Source organism: Betta splendens, chromosome 9 (assembly GCF_900634795.4).
Source record: "Betta splendens chromosome 9, fBetSpl5.4, whole genome shotgun sequence".
Lineage (NCBI taxonomy): Eukaryota > Metazoa > Chordata > Actinopteri > Anabantiformes > Osphronemidae > Betta > Betta splendens.
Window position 1 is genome coordinate 21,593,068 of NC_040889.2, and position 17,569 is coordinate 21,610,636.

At 44.9% G+C, this 17,569-nt stretch overlaps 4 protein-coding genes across 26 annotated transcripts in view; 2 read left to right on the forward strand and 2 right to left on the reverse strand.

Moving 5' to 3' along the window:
- The first annotated feature begins 152 nt into the window (after positions 1-152).
- Positions 153-2,601, forward strand: dguok (deoxyguanosine kinase). Of its 2 annotated transcripts, none has more exons than XM_029162335.3 (7): positions 153-730; positions 840-949; positions 1,064-1,263; positions 1,343-1,490; positions 1,592-1,707; positions 1,910-2,009; positions 2,210-2,601. In XM_029162335.3, the coding sequence occupies exons 1-7, from the start codon at positions 499-501 to the stop codon at positions 2,234-2,236; spliced, it is 933 nt and encodes a 310-aa protein (XP_029018168.1). In that variant the 5' UTR covers positions 153-498; the 3' UTR covers positions 2,237-2,601. The 2 variants fall into 2 exon arrangements, with proteins under 2 accessions (XP_029018168.1, XP_055367664.1); XM_055511689.1 differs by having other exon boundaries at positions 154-742.
- Positions 2,602-2,734: 133 nt separating this feature from the next.
- spaw (southpaw) lies at positions 2,735-4,988 on the forward strand. Its single transcript, XM_029162317.3, has 3 exons — positions 2,735-3,253; positions 3,648-4,462; positions 4,568-4,988. The coding sequence occupies exons 1-3, from the start codon at positions 2,995-2,997 to the stop codon at positions 4,718-4,720; spliced, it is 1,227 nt and encodes a 408-aa protein (XP_029018150.1). The 5' UTR covers positions 2,735-2,994; the 3' UTR covers positions 4,721-4,988.
- Positions 4,989-6,551: 1,563 nt separating this feature from the next.
- On the reverse strand, positions 6,552-9,627 carry eif4ebp1 (eukaryotic translation initiation factor 4E binding protein 1). Its single transcript, XM_029162362.3, has 3 exons — positions 9,129-9,627; positions 7,851-8,045; positions 6,552-7,121 (listed from the first exon to the last, which is right to left on the reverse strand). Exons 1-3 carry the CDS (start codon positions 9,262-9,264, stop codon positions 7,090-7,092), a joined length of 363 nt encoding a protein of 120 aa, XP_029018195.1. The 5' UTR covers positions 9,265-9,627; the 3' UTR covers positions 6,552-7,089.
- A 341-nt stretch (positions 9,628-9,968) lies between these two features.
- ank1a (ankyrin 1, erythrocytic a) overlaps positions 9,969-17,569 on the reverse strand; it is a 58,632-nt gene continuing 51,031 nt past the window's right edge. For 16 of the 22 annotated variants that reach the window (XM_029162177.3, XM_029162174.3, XM_029162175.3 and 13 more), the window contains 4 exons: positions 15,813-15,896; positions 15,479-15,622; positions 14,417-14,515; positions 9,969-13,389 (listed from right to left, as the gene is read on the reverse strand). In XM_029162177.3, the coding sequence (XP_029018010.1) occupies positions 14,444-14,515; positions 15,479-15,622; positions 15,813-15,896 (300 nt within the window). In that variant the 3' untranslated portion in view covers positions 9,969-13,389; positions 14,417-14,443. Of the gene's footprint in view, positions 13,390-14,416; positions 14,516-15,478; positions 15,623-15,812; positions 15,897-16,474; positions 17,558-17,569 lie in introns of those variants that run through there. The other 6 variants (XM_029162189.2, XM_029162190.2, XM_029162180.3 and 3 more) reach the window with 6 other exon arrangements.

Genomic DNA, 17,569 nt, shown 5'->3' on the forward strand with positions numbered 1-17,569 from the left:
ATAACGTAGTAGGTTAACTTACAGCTGCTATATTATTTTTTCCTTTACTTCATTTACTTTAAAATAGACTTTGTATAAGGTGTTTACATAAAACTATAGTTTGACATTCAGCAGCACGGAAGATTTAAAATGCTTTTATTGCGAAAGTACCCGGCACGTGTACCGGAAGTACTACTGTTTATAACATTTTAGCATGGTTTCTTTAAATAAGTACCTTTTTACCGAGAGTAAATATGCAAAACGCGAGGTAGCGACTGCTTTAAGAAAAGCAATTATAACAGTTCTTATAAAATAGTAATAGTTATACAATTGTTTAAAAAGTGGTTGCCGGTAGTCCTAACGAAAGTCCCTGTTAGCTCGTGGAGAGGAGGCGCTAGCTGCCATGAGGGTTACCGAGCAGTAAAGTATCCTCTACACTGCTTAGTAATATTTGTTCAGTAAAACATGTAGGTGGGTCTGAAAAGCAAACGGTCTGTAGGTGTTCACATCCCCGCCACGATGTATCGCTGCGTTAATCCTGTTTCCAGATGTAATAAGCTAACGGGCTTGCGCCGGGTCCTTGGGTTCGGACTGAACGTGCCCGGTCCGCACGGGAGCACAGCTTACGGAACCATGTCGGCTAAGAAGACAGGTGGCACCAGTCCGTCCCGTTCAAGGTGTCTGTCGAGTCAGGTTCCGATTCAAGATGGAAAAGCTCGAGTGAAGAGAGTTTCTATCGAAGGCAACATCGGTGAGATCAGAAGTATTTGTAGTTTGTATCTTCGCCAAAATTAGATTTACTCTATATACTTCACTTGCATGTCTGTTAATATGTACAATCCTTGTGTTTTGAACATCAGCTGTTGGAAAGTCAACTTTTGCCAGACTCCTGCAGTCAGCGAGTCCAGACTGGGAGGTGATGGCAGAACCTGTCAGCAAATGGCAGAACATTAACAGTGGGGCCTCCAAGGTTTGATCATTTGTATTATAATAACCTAACAACAACAAAGGCTGCAAATCAGTCACTGTGTGTGTGTGTGTGTGTGTGTGTGTGTGTGTGTGTGTGTGTGTGTGTGTGAGACAGGGGACTGTTGCATCACCTCAGGCAACAGTCATCAACTTGCTGCAGATGATGTACCAGGATCCCCAGCGCTGGTCCTACACGTTTCAGACGTATTCCTGCATGAGCCGGTTCAGAACACAGCTACAGCCTCCTCCAGCTCGCCTGCTCCGCTCAGAGGGAACACCTGTGCAGGTTTATGAGCGCTCGGTGTACAGTGACAGGTGACTATCACTGCAAAAATGAAGAATTAAATGATGAAATATCTGAATCTAAATATGAAACCTAACACTATCCTGGTAGATACATCTTTGCTCTTAATATGTTTGAGCTGGGTTGCATCAACTCCACAGAGTGGGCAGTCTACCAGGACTGGCACTCTCTCCTGGTGGAACAGTTTGGACACCAGGTGGAGCTGGAGGGTATCATTTACCTCAGAGCGCCGCCACAGGTTTGTGCATGAAACCTTCCATGTCCTAAATCCAAGACAACGCAGGTGTTTCATTTCATAATACACGTTACAGATGCATTGGAAATCTGTTTATGTCTCAGAAATGTATGGAACGTCTGGAGCGTCGGGGGCGGTCTGAAGAGATTGGAGTGAAGCTGGACTATCTAAATAAGCTCCACATTCAACATGAGAGGTGGCTTGTTGAGAAGAGCACTGAGTAAGTGGTTGCTTCAAAAGTTACATAACACAAGTAGTGGTGCAACCATTGTGTTACAGGATGCCCTGCTCACACTGTCCCTTTTGAAATAGCTTTCCTTGCAGCTGTTCGTTGCTTGCCTGTGAACAGATGACTGTCATCAGTATGTGGCCTGGGGAATAGCAGTGTCTAACACAGCTTGGCTTTTGTTTTTGTTTTTCAGATTACATTTTGAGAAACTGAAACATATACCTGTTTTACAACTGGATGCCAGTGTGGAGTTTCAGGCTGATCTAGAGGTGCGGGATCAATTTCTCATAAAGGTAGGTTCATCTAATGTTCAGACAGTATGTAATGATAACACAGTGAGCACACAAGGGTGGTTTATTATCTCCTGTTCCATTTGCCACAGTTTAATCCTTGCTGTAATGAGAAGCCATTGCGCATATCTGTTGTCTGATTTATTGTTGACTTGTTTCATGTTGCTGATCCACTGTCGTCCTAAAATAACTTTCATCCTCAGGTGAAGAACTTCTTTAATGCTTTATGAGAGCAAAGGGAAGTCATCAGCTGCCATGTCCATGAGACCAGCCACACCTGATCCTGTCAGCTGTATTCACTGACATAGAAATGACTATGAGCCTTAAGGAAGTAAAAGGTTTAAGTGGATCATCTCCAGGATCATACTATAAAACTGATGTCTTACTGTTGTTTCTTTTGTTTCCGTTAAATTTTATTAGCTATTTGTGTTACTTCATATACAATACTTTGCTTTTTATTTAATCGTTCAAATTCTCTTTCATGAGTCACATATTTAAACTAGGACCTGTATGAACCACTGTGTACTGATCTTACACATTACATTTTTGCATTCCTGTAAAGTTGCTGTTGTTGTTAATAAACCTATTTATTATACTTTTTGTGATGCACTTTTAATTCGTTTCATTCTTGTCTATTTGTGCAAATGCACATTACTTCTGCCACTGTTAGTAAAGAGTATGCAATGTTAGTTGTCAGTTATTTCCTCCATTTCAAAGGTATTAAGCTCCTGAATGAATATTAAAAGCGAGAGACAATGACCTTGGCTAAATGTTTTCTTTATCTGGCCTCTGATGTGCTCTGATGATCCAAGGGGCTGTTCAGATGCCTGGAGTGCCCTGGGGTCATCAAAGGGCAGCTGTCCACTATAAAGGAGCCTGTCTGGAGCTCAGTCTGCACAAAGCATCAGTTCAGCTTGGGACCAGCCAGAGACAAGAAGCAGCTCTTCTCTTCTTTTCCTGAAAGTTTTCTTACTTTGGTTCATTTACAATGGAAGCTAGAGCCCTGACCATTTTGTGCACATTTCTCTTTTGCTGTTTTGGAGTTGGCTGCAGCTTTACCACAAGCCTCAACATGAGTTCAGCAGTCAGGGATATCTCCGTTCATCACAGCAGATACCCTCCGTACATGATGCAGCTGTACCGCACCTTCAGGACGGCTGATTCCTCACCATCAGTAGGTGTCAGCACTGTCGCAAACAACCCGTCAACACACCGCTCTGACTCTGTTCTAAGCCTGACAGCAAAAGGTGAGTACACACTCTACACTGTACTGCATGTGTCACTTGGATAGTTGCTCCATGTTAGTTTTAGTATTAGTAAGTTGAGGTTAGTGTTCAGTGTACCATCCTTCAGCAGCACTATCTGTGTTATCAGAACCCCCTGCACTCATCCATTTTACAACCCAGCAAGTGTCAAAATGCTTATTCGACTTTAAAGGCTTTCTCTGTTTTATGTGAGAGAGTGTGTATTTTAGCCCTCAGACGTCCTTACACAGGGAGGGGGGTTCAATACACATCCTGTCCTGTTCACCCTCCCACTCCAGCGCACTGACATTTGTCCAGGGATCTGGTTTTCCCAGGTTCATGTACCCTGCTGTGTGTGCATCAGTGTTTTAATCTGCCGGTTTTGTTTCATTTTTAGGCTGCCAGCAAGTGGGTGAAAGGTGGACAGTCACATTTGACATGTCATCCATTTCTACAAGTGATCTGGTCCAGCTGGCAGAGCTGAGGATCCGACTGCCAGCGTTCTCTGCCTCTAAGAACGCCACTGTGGATTTGTATCACTCCCAGAAACAGAACTGTGAGTGGGGAAGTGCATCGTGCCCCGAGGAGCCTCTTTTCTTGGGAAGCTTGGGGACATCACCCGATAGCATCAGATCCACCTGGAAGGTTTTCAACGTCACGGCTCTGTTGAAGTACTGGCTGTACCAGGGGGATGGAGCGCTGAGTAAAGAGGCCTTGGGTCAACCTGAGGCAGAGCACGGGAGTGGTGCTGAAAACGAAGGGGAGGCACCTGGCAGCTTCCTCCCCAAGAGCTTCAAACAGAGGCAAGCAAAAATGAGCCATCCAACCACAAACCGGGTCACGATGGTCATCTTCTCCAGGCATAACCTGCCTCAGCAAGGCCAGGCAGCTTACAGTCTCATTCACACTGTGGAGAACTCCAAGTACGTGAACGAGGACAGGCTCAGCAGCGACGGTCAGAGTCGCCGGCACAAAAGGAACCGACTGGAGAGGATGAGAGTCACCGATGGAGCTGCGCCCTCTGCGGCGCCGGCACCAGAGCCGCTCCAGGGGCCGCTGTGCAGGAGGGTGGATATGTGGGTGGACTTCGACCACATCGGCTGGGACGAGTGGATCGTGCACCCGAAGCGCTACAACGCGTATCGCTGTGAGGGAGAGTGTCCCATTCCACTGGATGAGAGCTTCAGCCCAACCAACCACGCGTACATGCAGGTGGGCCCACAGCTTGATGTTATATTCCCATGTAACCCTCACAATTTAAAACACATTTTCCAGTAAGTGCCAGCTTGCTCATGTGTGTTATTAACATTTTTTTAGAGCCTCTTGCGACATTACCACCCAGAACGGGTGTCCTGTCCGTCCTGCGTGCCAACGCGCCTCAGCCCAATCTCCATGCTGTACTATGAGAACGATGATTTGACCCTGCGGCATCACGAGGACATGATCGTGGAAGAGTGCGGCTGTCACTAAAAGTATCACTGCTCACGATAACATTAAAAATGAAAATTTAATTTATCTGTCGTTTCACTTTTGTCATACTTACATAATGTTAGCCAGTTATTGCATTTTATGATGTGACCGATTTCAGATGTTACTTGAATGTATCATAATATATTTCATCCACTCGGTGGTAAACAACATTATTTTCTTCAATATGCAAATGTTACATGTTTTATCTATTTATACATCATCATGTAAATGTTGTACATATAAGTGTTGGTAAATATATGAAATATAATAAAACATTTTATTTTGACACAAGTGTGATGTTTTGAGTCATAGTTGAGTAATTTTAATATTTTAAGTGGTATTTATGTTTGAACATTAATATAAGGCATTTACTCTTAAGCCAAAGATTTACAGCATCCAGAGCTTTTTAGGAGTTACTTAATGTTTTTTTTGTGTATTAGCAATTTTACTAAGATCGCTGATCACAGATTGCTCAGGGGATCAACCTGCTCGTAGATACTCATTCACACCTTAATCCCACTCTTCTGACCAGCTAACAGTTTAGTGTATTTGCCTTCCTCACCTCCAATCCACATCTTTAGCTATGACAGGGCCTACATCAGAGGTCATTAGCTGCCAGGCCTCTTTTGTTGATTCTGATCAAACAGCCAAAACTATCCTGAGGACAGATGGGGGGGGGGGAGTAGCACTTGTTTATTCTGTGGTGCCTGGGTGTCAGGAAGCAGAGGTTTAGACCCCAACACTAGAGCAATGTGTGTGGGGGGCTTTAAACACAGAAGAACAGGGCGGACAGGAACCGATCAGCTGAAACTGTTCAATCCACATGTCCAGACATTTAACTTTCAGGTTTGGCCAGCTGCCACTTGGGCCATACATTATTATTAGTTGACTGACAGCAAAATGAAGGGCAACAATCACTTGCTGGTTGCATGAAAACATTAAGTGAGAGGTCATTTGCAAAATAGAAGGTGTGGTACAGCTTTGACACTGCTGGCACAAATAACACAGAGCAGCAGCAGCAGCAGCTTGGTGCTGTCACCTTCATGTGTCAGTTCTTACAGTCTGTACATCCTGAACACACCACATCCTCGAAATCACGTAAGAAAGGACTAAATATTAATGCATGCTTTGAAAAGTTATATTACTCAAAATGTTTTTTATGACCATTCTCTATATTTGGGATCTATAACATTAAAAACTTTTGATATATAAATGTGTTTTGCAGACAATCAGTAAATGAACATGCTACTTTAACACCTTTATCCTCTCACTTTTATGCCCAATCCACCTGTCATGCATGCTTGGAAAGCAAAAATGCACAAAGGCACCTTTAGAACCAGACGCTGGAGAGCTGGAGTATTTTAGTTCAATAAATATTATTTAGTCTGGGACGTCATGTCACATCTATTTCATCCAGAGGGTTTTAATGATGCAGTCTTCAAAGGGTGAACATTTGGAATAACTAGCAAGGTGACAGCAACTGAGGTGGAAATGTTCATTGTAGAGGTTTCTGCCAGCTATGTACAGCTGTATATTGACCTCTGCTAAACAGCCCACTGACAGAGGTTATCAGCCGCCAGTGAGCACTTTGAGGAATTCCTCTGATATGTGCTGAATCCACAGGGCAGAGGAAATGCTACAGGCTGCGAACAAGCAGTCAAAGTTAGGATTTATCACCTAATAATGTTTATTAGCTTATCACTTTCACAGCTGCACTGCAAAGAACTCAGCCGTGTTCACCCAAACATGTAAGAGTGGACTCAGGGAAACAGAAACCCGCAGTCAGGGGAGCAATCAGTCAGTGCACAAACACAACAGTACAAAAGAGTGGTTTGCTTTAATGGCTTTTGATTTAATGCTTGTTGTTACTCCAAAAGTGGTTTCATAATTCAATCAGCAAAATTGTTTTACACTTTGTTGTATGACACTTCAGGTGAAGAACTCATTTTAAAGAGCATTGCATACAAATTATACAGTATCTTGAACATTTCAAGGCAAAATCTGTAAAGAGGTGTCAGGGAATGTGTGAAAAAAGCACAAATAACAAACCCTTCTGGAATGGTTATGAAATCTGACTTTCATTTTCACGACTAGCTCTGAGAGAAGAGGTGTCGCACTTCTCAGTATTAATATTAAACCTTGAGCCACTAAGTGAAGGCACACTTGTCAAACATGAATCAGGTTTAAGCATTATAGCAGGCAGAAAAGTATTTGTTCTGGGCAAAAATAAGCAAAGATTGAACAAGACAAAATCCATGAAAACATTGTGCATACGGTCTTCATGGAAGGAACAGCAGGAGAGGAGAAGCTGCTCCTCAGCCTCTTCACAGCATCTTGTTGGTAAGACTTCGTATTGATTCCAACACCACCTAGATGTCCATCTCAAACTGCGAGTCTTCAGCTGCAAAAAGACAAACAAACTTACTTCACAATCAATCTGATTTTTGTAAATACTCACGGTAATATTTAAGGAATACATGTTTTTAACATGTCCACCTATGCTCTTGATTACCAACAACTATTTTAACTGCCAAAATCTTTTGGCAGTTACTGATAACTTCATGACCACCCAATTTTAATGAGGAAACTGGCTAGAAAAATATGTTCTTAAATAAGCATCAAATAAACAAATAAATAAATAAACAGTGAACAGGGATGAATAAAATGGATGTAGCCGTGATCTCAATATTTCTTCCTGATGATACTACAGCTTCAAAAACACGACTACTTACAGGTTTGTGATGTATCTGCATCTCCAAAAGCAAACTCAACAGAGACAAGATGGTGTATTTTGTTTTTTTCTGCTTCCACTTAAAACGCTAAGTATTTATTTGAAAAGTGGGAAAATGTAGAAAACGTCATCCAAGGGTATCGGTACAGCTTCATCAGCTGTCAGTTAGTTTTTAGAGAGATTTGAAATTTGTATCTGCTTATATACAGTACACATATACAAAACAAGTTCTAATCAGAAAATAACAATTATATATTCTAGCAACTACAATGGTTAAGAATTGTAAACATGAGTAACTCTGTGTTAAGTTTTAATAGTGTTTTCTATTTGTAACATGATTTTAAGTTCTATAATAAGTAGAGTCAATACCACTATGATGTGTGTGAAATGCCAGCATACCGGTGTTGATGCTATCAGTTTCAGTGATGTTGTTGTTGTGGTTGAGTAGTTCTCTATTATGAGCCTTCACACTCATGTCTTTAGAGGATGGGCTTGTCACCCCAGGAATTTTGGGAAGACCTTGTGGAGGAGTCTTGGCCACCGGAGACCTGCGGCACTCCAGCAGGAACCTTCGGTCATAGATGATCCGGGTACCTTTTGTGTAGAGAGACAAAGATCATCAGAACAGAAGCACTGCAGTAGCTTAGACGACATAATGAGGTCTTACTTTTATCAGCTGCTTCAGTCATGCATCACTCATCATATTTATGCATCATATTAATTCATTAATTTACTACACATTCTGCATTACTTTGCCAATGAAATACAGCTATGATGTCTTACAATATATTTTGAATTGTCAAATACAATTAAGGTAAGATTAGTTAGACTTTATTCATCCTATGATGGGGAAATTCTTTTGTCTGCAGCAGCAAAGAGACATTAAACAGGACAGAAGTATAGAGGAACAGTATGGAATGAACAGCAGCAGTATTAACAATACAAGAAAAATAAAAACTTAAAAAATTATTAAGGTTAATGGCGAAAATATGTAAGAATATAGTAATTACAGTGTACAACATTTTTTGTCCATAAAAAAGATGAATATATGGATATTTGAAAAGCTTATTAGAAAGCTAACATTTTAGTAATGTGCCGCTAATCAGTCTTTGATGTCACAAAGACAAAGGGGGGTCACAAGGGGAGATATTATATCGCTAATAATTTTTGTTTACGCTATTAGTGGATTGGATATGGATTCAATAAAGTAAACGCGTCCTATGACGTCACACCGGAAACCACCAATCACAGCTCTGGTTGTGGGTGACGTACGTAGGTGAACGGGAGACGTCGCTAGCGTTTAAACAAAGATCAGCTGATACGACCCTCAATGAAAACAGAAGGCGCATCCCCTTAAAACGTGACAGCGGTGACAGACCCGCTCAGCAACCACAGGAACACGTTCATCCTTGCGATGGTACTCGAGAGTTGGAGTATTTGCGTCCGCTCTCTCATGAGCCAAACGCTCGTTGGCTAGCGTTAGCAGTTAGCAGTGAACAGCGCTAGCAGCGGGTTCTCCACGGTGGCGTTTGGCAGCAGCCGACCTCGTGGAGTTAGCTCTTCTACGCCTAACAGTCATCTGCGAGGCAGTTTCTGACTGGATATGCGTACACATTGGCATAGAAACAATAGGACACATTAGCGGCGCGCACAAACAATGTAAACAGCGGTACGCACCACCCGGGGTCGTGCTGAAAAGGGTCCCTCCGGGAGTAGTGGAGTAGTCGTGGGGCATGTGCTCTGCGTCGTTGACGGTCACCGTCCTGGTCGACGGGATGGCCTTAGCAGTGGTCTTCTCGCAGTCAGTGGACATCTTCTCCCAACTTTAACAGACTGGACCCAGGTAACCGAATAACACGAGACGGGCAGGAGATATGATCTGACCAAACAACAGAGACCGTACCTGGTCCAGACGTTGCTTTGGCTCAACACAATGGCTGCTCTCCGACAAATACAAACAAATACTTCTTTTTCATACGTGCAACTGCCGGCAGGTCCTATCTAAAGTACATTAAAGTGCACAGGGCCACACGCAGTGTCCAGGTTCTATGTCTACGGACCTGCGCACACGTTCGTCCGCTTCTACACGCACCCAAAACAAGGCAGAAACAGCAGCAGACAGGCTGCAGGGGAAGCGTCTGTGTGGACGGAGCGGAGCTCTTCCGCCCCCTGCTGGCACAAAACAGCAGTGCAACGGCTCTTTGGGTTGCAGTCAGTAGAACACAGATTAGTCCAGATCCTTTGGCATTACACAAACTGCCTGTATAATGACCGCATCAAGTGAAGCTACATCCTTCTGCTCATGTTACTATACCTGTACCACAGATGAGCTCCAGCCACTGCAGCCTCTCTGTTTGCGAGCTAGCCAAACATTTGGCTCCTAAATAAGACGTAGACCGAGGAGTCTACACAGGAACATGGAACATGTTCATCAAGCATATTTATTCAAAACTAGAATAACACACTAGCAAGTGTGTATAAATTGTCACACACTAATATATACACACTATACACACAGACATTTCATTTCTTTATTAATTTTGTAAATGTTGAGCTGGTGTACAGAGTAAATTGTCAATAGATGTCCTCGGATTTGATTGGATTAAAAGGCTTTTACATGTATATTTTAAATTCATGTTCAACTCTCCATAACATTAAAAAAAGGAAAACAAAACAGGTTAAAACACCCACAAGACCCCCATTTATCCCCAGCTTGCAGGCATTACCCATAACTCAACAGTCTCTTGGTAGCTACAGCTGTATGATGCTAAAGGTACATCCATAACATAACTAGAATCCCAGTTGACAAGTAAGGGTGCATAGCATTCTAAGTAAATATATATATATATATTTATATATTATATATATATATATAGCCTTTTATGTTAAAAACATTTTCTGTGCATGTGCGCAGTTGCATTCCTTAGTATTGAGTAATATGCTATTGCGTTAATAACGTATTCAATCCATTCTAAAGGAATATACATGGGTTTTCTAGTTTTTGCAACAGTTAATATTTTTGCATGAACTTGGTGCATGACGTCGTCAGTAGTCCCACAGTGCAGGGCTTTCCATCGCTAAACCATGTTCAAACTGTCACCGTGTGGAAGCCTTAGAACCGGCTCAATCTTTTATTTGATAAGGGGGCAGGGGTAGTCTAGGTCAGGGATGGGCGGCGTTGAGGAAAAATGCTTGTCATCTTGCTTCCCCGTAGTTCCTCTAACTTCAAAGTGCTTCCTCTCATTGTCTTTCTTATCAGGCCCCCTGTTGCTCTAACCTTGAGCAGCAGTGAATTTGTATTGTGGCCCCTGCATTGCAAATCAACCAGAGCATACCTTAATTATGAGCCCTTGGAGCATGAACAGTATGCTATGACTGATACGTCATTACTGCTGTCAGTTCTACTGACATCAAACCCTCTGTGATTAAAAAAAAAATAGAATAGAATCATATTTGATGAAGAGTTAAGGGTTAAATTGCGAAAAACAAAATTGATGCTCCTGTCTTCAAATCCCTCATCTTGCATCATTTGTGTTCATGTTCTTAATGAAATGAGAATGTAGTCAAGTCAAATGTTATTAGGATAAACAGCAGCTACTGAGTGAATAGTGTGTTATCTACCAAAGTACAGAACCAACACAGATTTCTACAGCATAACAAGACTTTATACTGATCATATGTGGTCGTAAAGTCATACTGAACAGTTGTTAATGGCTGCTTATTGCAACATATTTCAGACAGTAAAATATTTGGTGTCTAACGTTAAACAAACAGATGCAGAGAAGTGACGTTCAGTCAGATGACATGCTCAATGGAGGTAAATCAACTAATTCAAATGACGTATGATCTGAGAGTGTCACCTATTTATGATACGTCTGCGATATTATCACAAACTTGACTCGTCCCGTCCAGGACTGAACATGTGATACTGCAATCACACACACTTCACACGCAAACACACACTCAGATTCCTTTTCCCGTGCATATGATTATTATATGGGGTTTGAAAGCTCTAATTGAACACACCTACATTCCCTCACGTGTGGCAGGAACAAAGAGATAATAAGATACCAGGCACCTTAATGACTCAACACTTTATGTCTTTAAAGAGGCAAAGTGAAAGTATGAGGGATATGTACTGACATCATTTCTGTGAGAAGTAGCCTAAAGCGCCCAAGCTTAGGAAGAACGTTAGCTGTAACACTTAAATACTCGCTTTCTCTTTGTCACACAAGCACACCCACATAAACATCCTTTCCTCTGATAAGCAGTTATTGCTTTAGGACAGTTAAGACAAGAAACCGTGAACAAAAGTCATGACAGTAAAGAACGGAGTGAAGCAGGAGACACTCTTCAGGAAGGTCCGGCTCACAGTTGCGGGTCAGTATTACAGGTTCTCATCACAGTGATTGGCGACTGACTGTCTTCGCTACACTCCAGAGAATTACCAAGGAGACAAACATCGCAGCTCAACACGCCCTGGACCTTCGACATCACCTTCCAACTCCTAGACCCGTCTTTCACCCAGTCAGACCAGTGCTACATTATGATCAGGATTTCGGCTACTTTACCCCCAAAGTGACATCTTCTGGTGGCGGTGGGATGGTCTGTGCACCTCGCGAGTGGTGGTACTGGATGAGGAGGTGAAACAGACACTGCTACAAGCTGAGGACGGGCCCCTGTCCCCCTGCTGGCGGGACACAGGACTGCTACATCTACTCTAAAAGGCTGCCCGGAGGGGAGCGAGGGGCGAGAGGAGGTAGGGCACGACAGAGAGCAAAGCTGACTACTGGCTCCAACATGTGAGTAACGCAGACATCACTAGGACACAGCACACGGCGGACAAGTGGGTCATCTTTGATGATAATCTGTCACCAATCATCTCAGGCAAACCGCTCTGGAGGCAGGAGCCTGCATCCCAGAGCACGACGCAGCGAGCGCTCGGCGCCGCGTGTCCCCCCTGCAGCTCCACATGTCAAAAGCATAAGGAAAAAGCACAAAGAACCAACGAAACCTGACGCACACTCAGGACAGGCAGCGCGACACAACACTTGCATGTTCTTGTACCCACAAAGCTCCCAAGATATATAGATTATTATATGGGTTCAGAGCGTACGAACCAAACGAGAGAAAACCAGGGAGGGGCTCCTTATGTACCTGAAACAGCAGCATCAGTGGCATTGCACAGGGATCCTAGAACATGAACAAGACACGCAACACGGTCACGTAGAGCATTGTAGTGCATTCGATATTATGTACAACACCGATATCCTTGGGCGATAACTGTAGCTTTACCGGACTTTGAGAGCACTGGGGCAGGTTTAGAACTAGCCTGTGATGTTCACAGCTGGAAGCGTGTGGCAAATAGGGTGTCATTATGTAATTCTCATTATTTTAGTACCCCCCTATGTCGTCGAATTTGAGTGATCCATATTTCCTGTTGTTTAGAAAACTGGCCAGTGACTGACCATTCCATACATTGCATGCCTGTCCCATACAGCAGGGTCTGGTCCCCGTCCGTCCCCACCCGCGTTCCCCTTCCCTGTGTTCCGTCAGTATTTGTAGTTAAAGACAGGCCATGCGGCAGCAGTCACTCATGCTCATACAGATAACAGGAAGCACGTTTTGGTTGCTCGTTTTTTTTGTTTGTGTTTGGTTTTTGTTTTATATGAAATCATGCTTTTAGCCTAGCAGTAGATGTTTTTCCCCATGGTTTCTTTTAAAAAAAGTTAATAAAAACTCCACGTAAATCCTTCTCGTTCTCCCCGGGTGCGTGCTGACAGGCGGCATGGCCGCCGTGGTTGTCTTGAGTTAGTGTCTATTGCCTTTCGTTGCCGTGTGTCTCCCTCTCTGTGGTGTTCGTCCTCATGTCAGCTGCTGCTGGTCATGTGTCCATGTAGGATGGTTTTGGTGAAGGGGTTGAAGTCTGCGGAGAAGTCTGCGAAAAGAGAAGAACGCAGATTTACCACTCACCACGTCTTCCTCTTGCTACTTTACAAGGGATTCGAGCAAAACCTTATTAACATGCAGCTGCAGTCAATCAATACAAAAGTATTCATAATCACTTTAAAAAAGCCTTTGCTAAAATACCCAGAGCCTCTGTTAGCACAAATCATTAGTCCTGCCATAAAAACCAAGCAAAATGGTTGGCAAACGTTGGTGTGGACCACATTATTAGTGTTACTTGAAAAAACCCCAAGAATGTCATTAGTTTGGGAAGGGTAAGTCACACACACACACACGCACGCACACACACACACACACACACACACACACACACACACGCACGCACGCACGCACGCACGCACGCACGCACGCACGCACGCACGCACGCACGCACGCACACGCACGCACGCACACACACACACACACACACACAGACGAACAGACATCTCTTGGTTGTGTATTTTTTCCTCAACTGCACATTGTGCCAACCGTTCTAACTTGTCACAGCATGCAAAATGAATCAATAAAACAAATATTTGCCTGAAATTTTGAATTTATAATTTTATAATATGAACTATTTTAACACATTATGATCCGTTCACATCTCATGTCCATCTGTGTGGAATTATATTTGTGTCTCATTTGTCAGTACAGAATGGAATCTTTTAACGTTTCTTCGTTTTACTCAGCATAAATAACAATCCAGTGTCCAGATTAAAATAAGATGACAAATATAAGTCCATATGCACTTTATATGTCAATGTATTGTGTGAGTGTAAAAGACAATTATACTGTATTAATTACAGAGAAATAAACATGTTCTCTTTAGTTTTGTGTTCTATAGGGATCATCCCTGGTTTTGTCTAAATGTTTGTGTAGGATTTAAGGGTGATGCCAGCATCACATTGCATATCATTAGTATCAAAGTACAGGTCCATTCAGATGCATTTAACCCAGAGACACTGGATTAAATGGCCTAGCCCACAGGTCAGACGAGGCGCTGTGGGCCAGTCCCGTACCTGCGGGGCCGCAGCACCCAGTCTGCCTCACTGCTTAACTCTTCGCAGACTGGCACATTTCACTATCTGAGCACCTTTCTTCACATCCACAGTATCGGGCTACATTGGGGGGGGAAGGGGTGTGAGGATTGAAAGAGGCGGAATGACAGGAGCACAGTAACACATGGAGGGGAAGTTAGTAAAGGAGAGAAGAAGAAAGCAGAGAGAGAACGAAGGAGACGTGACAGAAATGTGAGGCACAAATAAGGAGGGAGAGAAGAGGAGGAAACAGAAAGAAAATATGAATAAACAGTCAAACAAGGACAGAAGTGATGGATGGTAGTTGGACAGTTGGAAGATAAGGCGGCATCAGACACATCTACAGTATCTGGGATACAAAGTAGTGTCCATCAATATTTACAAATGCATGTTGGATTGGATTTTTAAGCTACAAGACATGTGAAAATCAGTGATGGTAAAAGTTACTAAACCTGCTTCGATTCAGAGAAATTAAGGGATCGAGCACACAGTTCAGGGACTTTAGACTTTAATGAAAGCAAAAAGACAGAGAAGTCACTTAATTGGCTGATCAGTGGAGACAGAATTTCACCAAAGCCACAGTCACAGGAACTGAGTCAATAAACATGACCTGCAGCTTGAAATGACTGTGAGTGGGTTGGCGTGAAGCAACAACAGCACCACAGCAAAGTGACCTACACTGCAATGTGTTCATCTCGCATGCGGGAGACGACCGTGATGAAGGGAAGTCTGAGTGGAAGTTAATGTTACGACCAAACACTCGCACCGCTTCGCCTGAAACGGAGCTGCTGCCTCTGAGAATGCACAGCATGAGGTCCCCGGCTGTCAACACAAGCTCATGCAGGTCTCCTACTGTGAGCGTCACCCGCAACGAGGCTTCTCTCTGAACCAGCTGCAGCACAAACGGTACAGTAGGTGTTCAGCCGGTCCGTTTGGGCTCCGTGTGTTCCCTGCACGCCTGCGCTGCAGCTACGCGTAACCTCAGGAGCCTCAGGCGCAAAGCCCGCGGAGCCACACAGCGCCGCCGGCGCGTCAGAGGCCCACCTTGCCGCTGTCCCGGCCCAGGATGGCGTAGCTCATGAACTGCTCGGCATCCAGCTCCAGGTCGGTGCCGCCGTCCTCGGCGCCCACGTCGTGAGCCCCTTCCTCACCTGAACCCTTCCCTCGGCGCAAGACCTTACGCACAATCTGTCACGCGCACACACACACACACACGCACAGTCGCACACAGGAGGTGAGAGTGATGGGCGACAGCGTGAGGCAGTGAGGATGGAGTCAACGATAGCACGTATGCAGGCCTGCTGTGCGTTACTGCATCTGCATCGTGTAATGTGATTCATGCTGGTGAAACAAGCGGAAGCCTCTCGTAAACACCGACCTTTTTTGTGACAATGTTTCCATGCTCGTCCGTGAACTGCTCTTCGCTTACTTGCTCCCCAGTTAGATCCTCAACCTCGTCGCCCTGCGGACAGAGACACGCACTGCTAAAACACGCGTTCATTCGGTGCAAGGGACGATTATTCACCCAGCGTTCAGCCCGTTGCACACCTACAGCCTGTAAAAATAGCTGCTGCTGCTGGATAAAGACGTGCAGCCTATAAATCCTCCCACTAATTGGAAACGCAGGGAAGCAGATGAGCGACAGCCGGGCGAGGGGTCGGAGGGTTGTTTGTGAAAACGTGGAAATCCGGCGTTTGGGATCTGTCGAGCAAACTAATGCCCCCGGTGACACTTGTAATTACAGTTCGTGTGGCTCATAATAATACTGTCAGGGCCACTGATAATTTGCAGCATGTCTCCGCGGCTATTTATAAGCTCTAGGAAATGCCTGCAGCCAGACTCCTGAGAGGAGCACGAGGGTCAGTCAAGGTTGTGTACGCGCGAATCAAACTCCAAAATCCACTTGCTCCAACTTTCATTAAGCCACTTCTAGCGTGTTCAGCAGTGAACCCTGACAAATCCAGTCGCCACCGCCGGTCCTGCATCCTCCACTAAACCCTCTCCACACCTCTGCCTGACTCTCCAACCCTTCTTTAGTACCTTGAGAATGACTCTGCGGCGAACCACTCTCGTGGTGACGTTCTCCTCTTCGTCCGCCACGCCCTCGCCCTCGCCGAGCTCGCGGTCCAGCTGGGCGTGGACGTACGCGAGCACGGAGCGCACCGAGCCGCTGGCTATGTGGAGGACGTTCTGGCAGCTGATCACCAGGAAGGCCAGCAGCACGAAGCTGAAGAGCAGCTCGGTCACCAGGGCCCACATGGCCCCGCTCGGATCCCCGCTCGGATCCCCGCTCGGATCCCCGCTAACTCAACGCGACCCGCGCGACGACGCCTCGCTCCCTTGTGTCTCGCGTCCCACGCAACTCCCCTCTCGGCGGGTGAGAGAAGGCGACAGCTGCGGCCCCTTCGCCTTCAGTCACTGCTCGCTCTTCGTTTCATATCGTTCCTCCGTCAGCCGGAGCGGTGGGCCCTCTCCCTAGCTCTGTCGTCCCTCTCCTTCCCGCTGTCAAGTCAGGAGTACCCGGTCAATGACAAATCCAGGCAAAAGCAACCTTGGCCAGCTTCAAATCAGACTCTCTCTATTTCTGGCCATGTGATCCTGGGCTTTAAATATCCCTGGGCGCTCCAGCACGGCTCTGTGTGCTGTAGCGAGAGCACAGCTTTTGCCTTTACCACCTGTTACTCTAACAACACAAAGAAATCTCTGCGATGCACACAGTCTAACCGACACATTTGTCCAACACCAGTTCTTTAAATATCAATATGCAGCACTTGGTGCCTCCAATTGAGGCCAATGTGGCCTGTTTAGTTGTGGGCGCAGGCCAGTAAAAGCCCAGAAGGGCCCTAAACACAACGCACAGTGCTCCTTTTGATGACTGAGATTGTCTTTGGCGGTGGGGCGTGTCAGGAAGTCAACACGTGGGACCTTTGGGGGCTCATGTAACGGTGAGAATTCCTGCTATATTTGTCTGGACATGCTGTTTGTGCCCATCTTGGGCGGCCGGCCCTGCATGTAGCCTAAATGTGTGGGTGCCTATTTGTGTTGGCTTGTTGTACAGTAGAGTAGAGAAAACAAAGCAACAGAACACACCAGTTTTTCTGGTGATTAGCGCTAATCATGCTAATCCGCTCGATG

Coding starts and splice junctions, on each gene's coding strand:
- dguok (XM_055511689.1), top strand. CDS start 499: ATGTATCGCTGCGTTAATCCTGTTTCCAGATGTAATAAGCTAACGGGC. Junction 1,708..1,909: donor CTTGTTGAGAAGAGCACTGA/GTAAGTGGTTGC, acceptor TTTGTTTTTCAG/ATTACATTTTGAGAAACTGA. Junction 2,010..2,209: donor GGGATCAATTTCTCATAAAG/GTAGGTTCATCT, acceptor TTTCATCCTCAG/GTGAAGAACTTCTTTAATGC.
- spaw (XM_029162317.3), top strand. CDS start 2,995: ATGGAAGCTAGAGCCCTGACCATTTTGTGCACATTTCTCTTTTGCTGT. Junction 3,254..3,647: donor TCTAAGCCTGACAGCAAAAG/GTGAGTACACAC, acceptor TTTCATTTTTAG/GCTGCCAGCAAGTGGGTGAA. Junction 4,463..4,567: donor CCAACCACGCGTACATGCAG/GTGGGCCCACAG, acceptor ACATTTTTTTAG/AGCCTCTTGCGACATTACCA.
- eif4ebp1 (XM_029162362.3), bottom strand. CDS start 9,264: ATGTCCACTGACTGCGAGAAGACCACTGCTAAGGCCATCCCGTCGACC. Junction 8,046..9,128: donor TTTCAGCACGACCCCGGGTG/GTGCGTACCGCT, acceptor TCTACACAAAAG/GTACCCGGATCATCTATGAC. Junction 7,122..7,850: donor AACTGATAGCATCAACACCG/GTATGCTGGCAT, acceptor GTCTTTTTGCAG/CTGAAGACTCGCAGTTTGAG.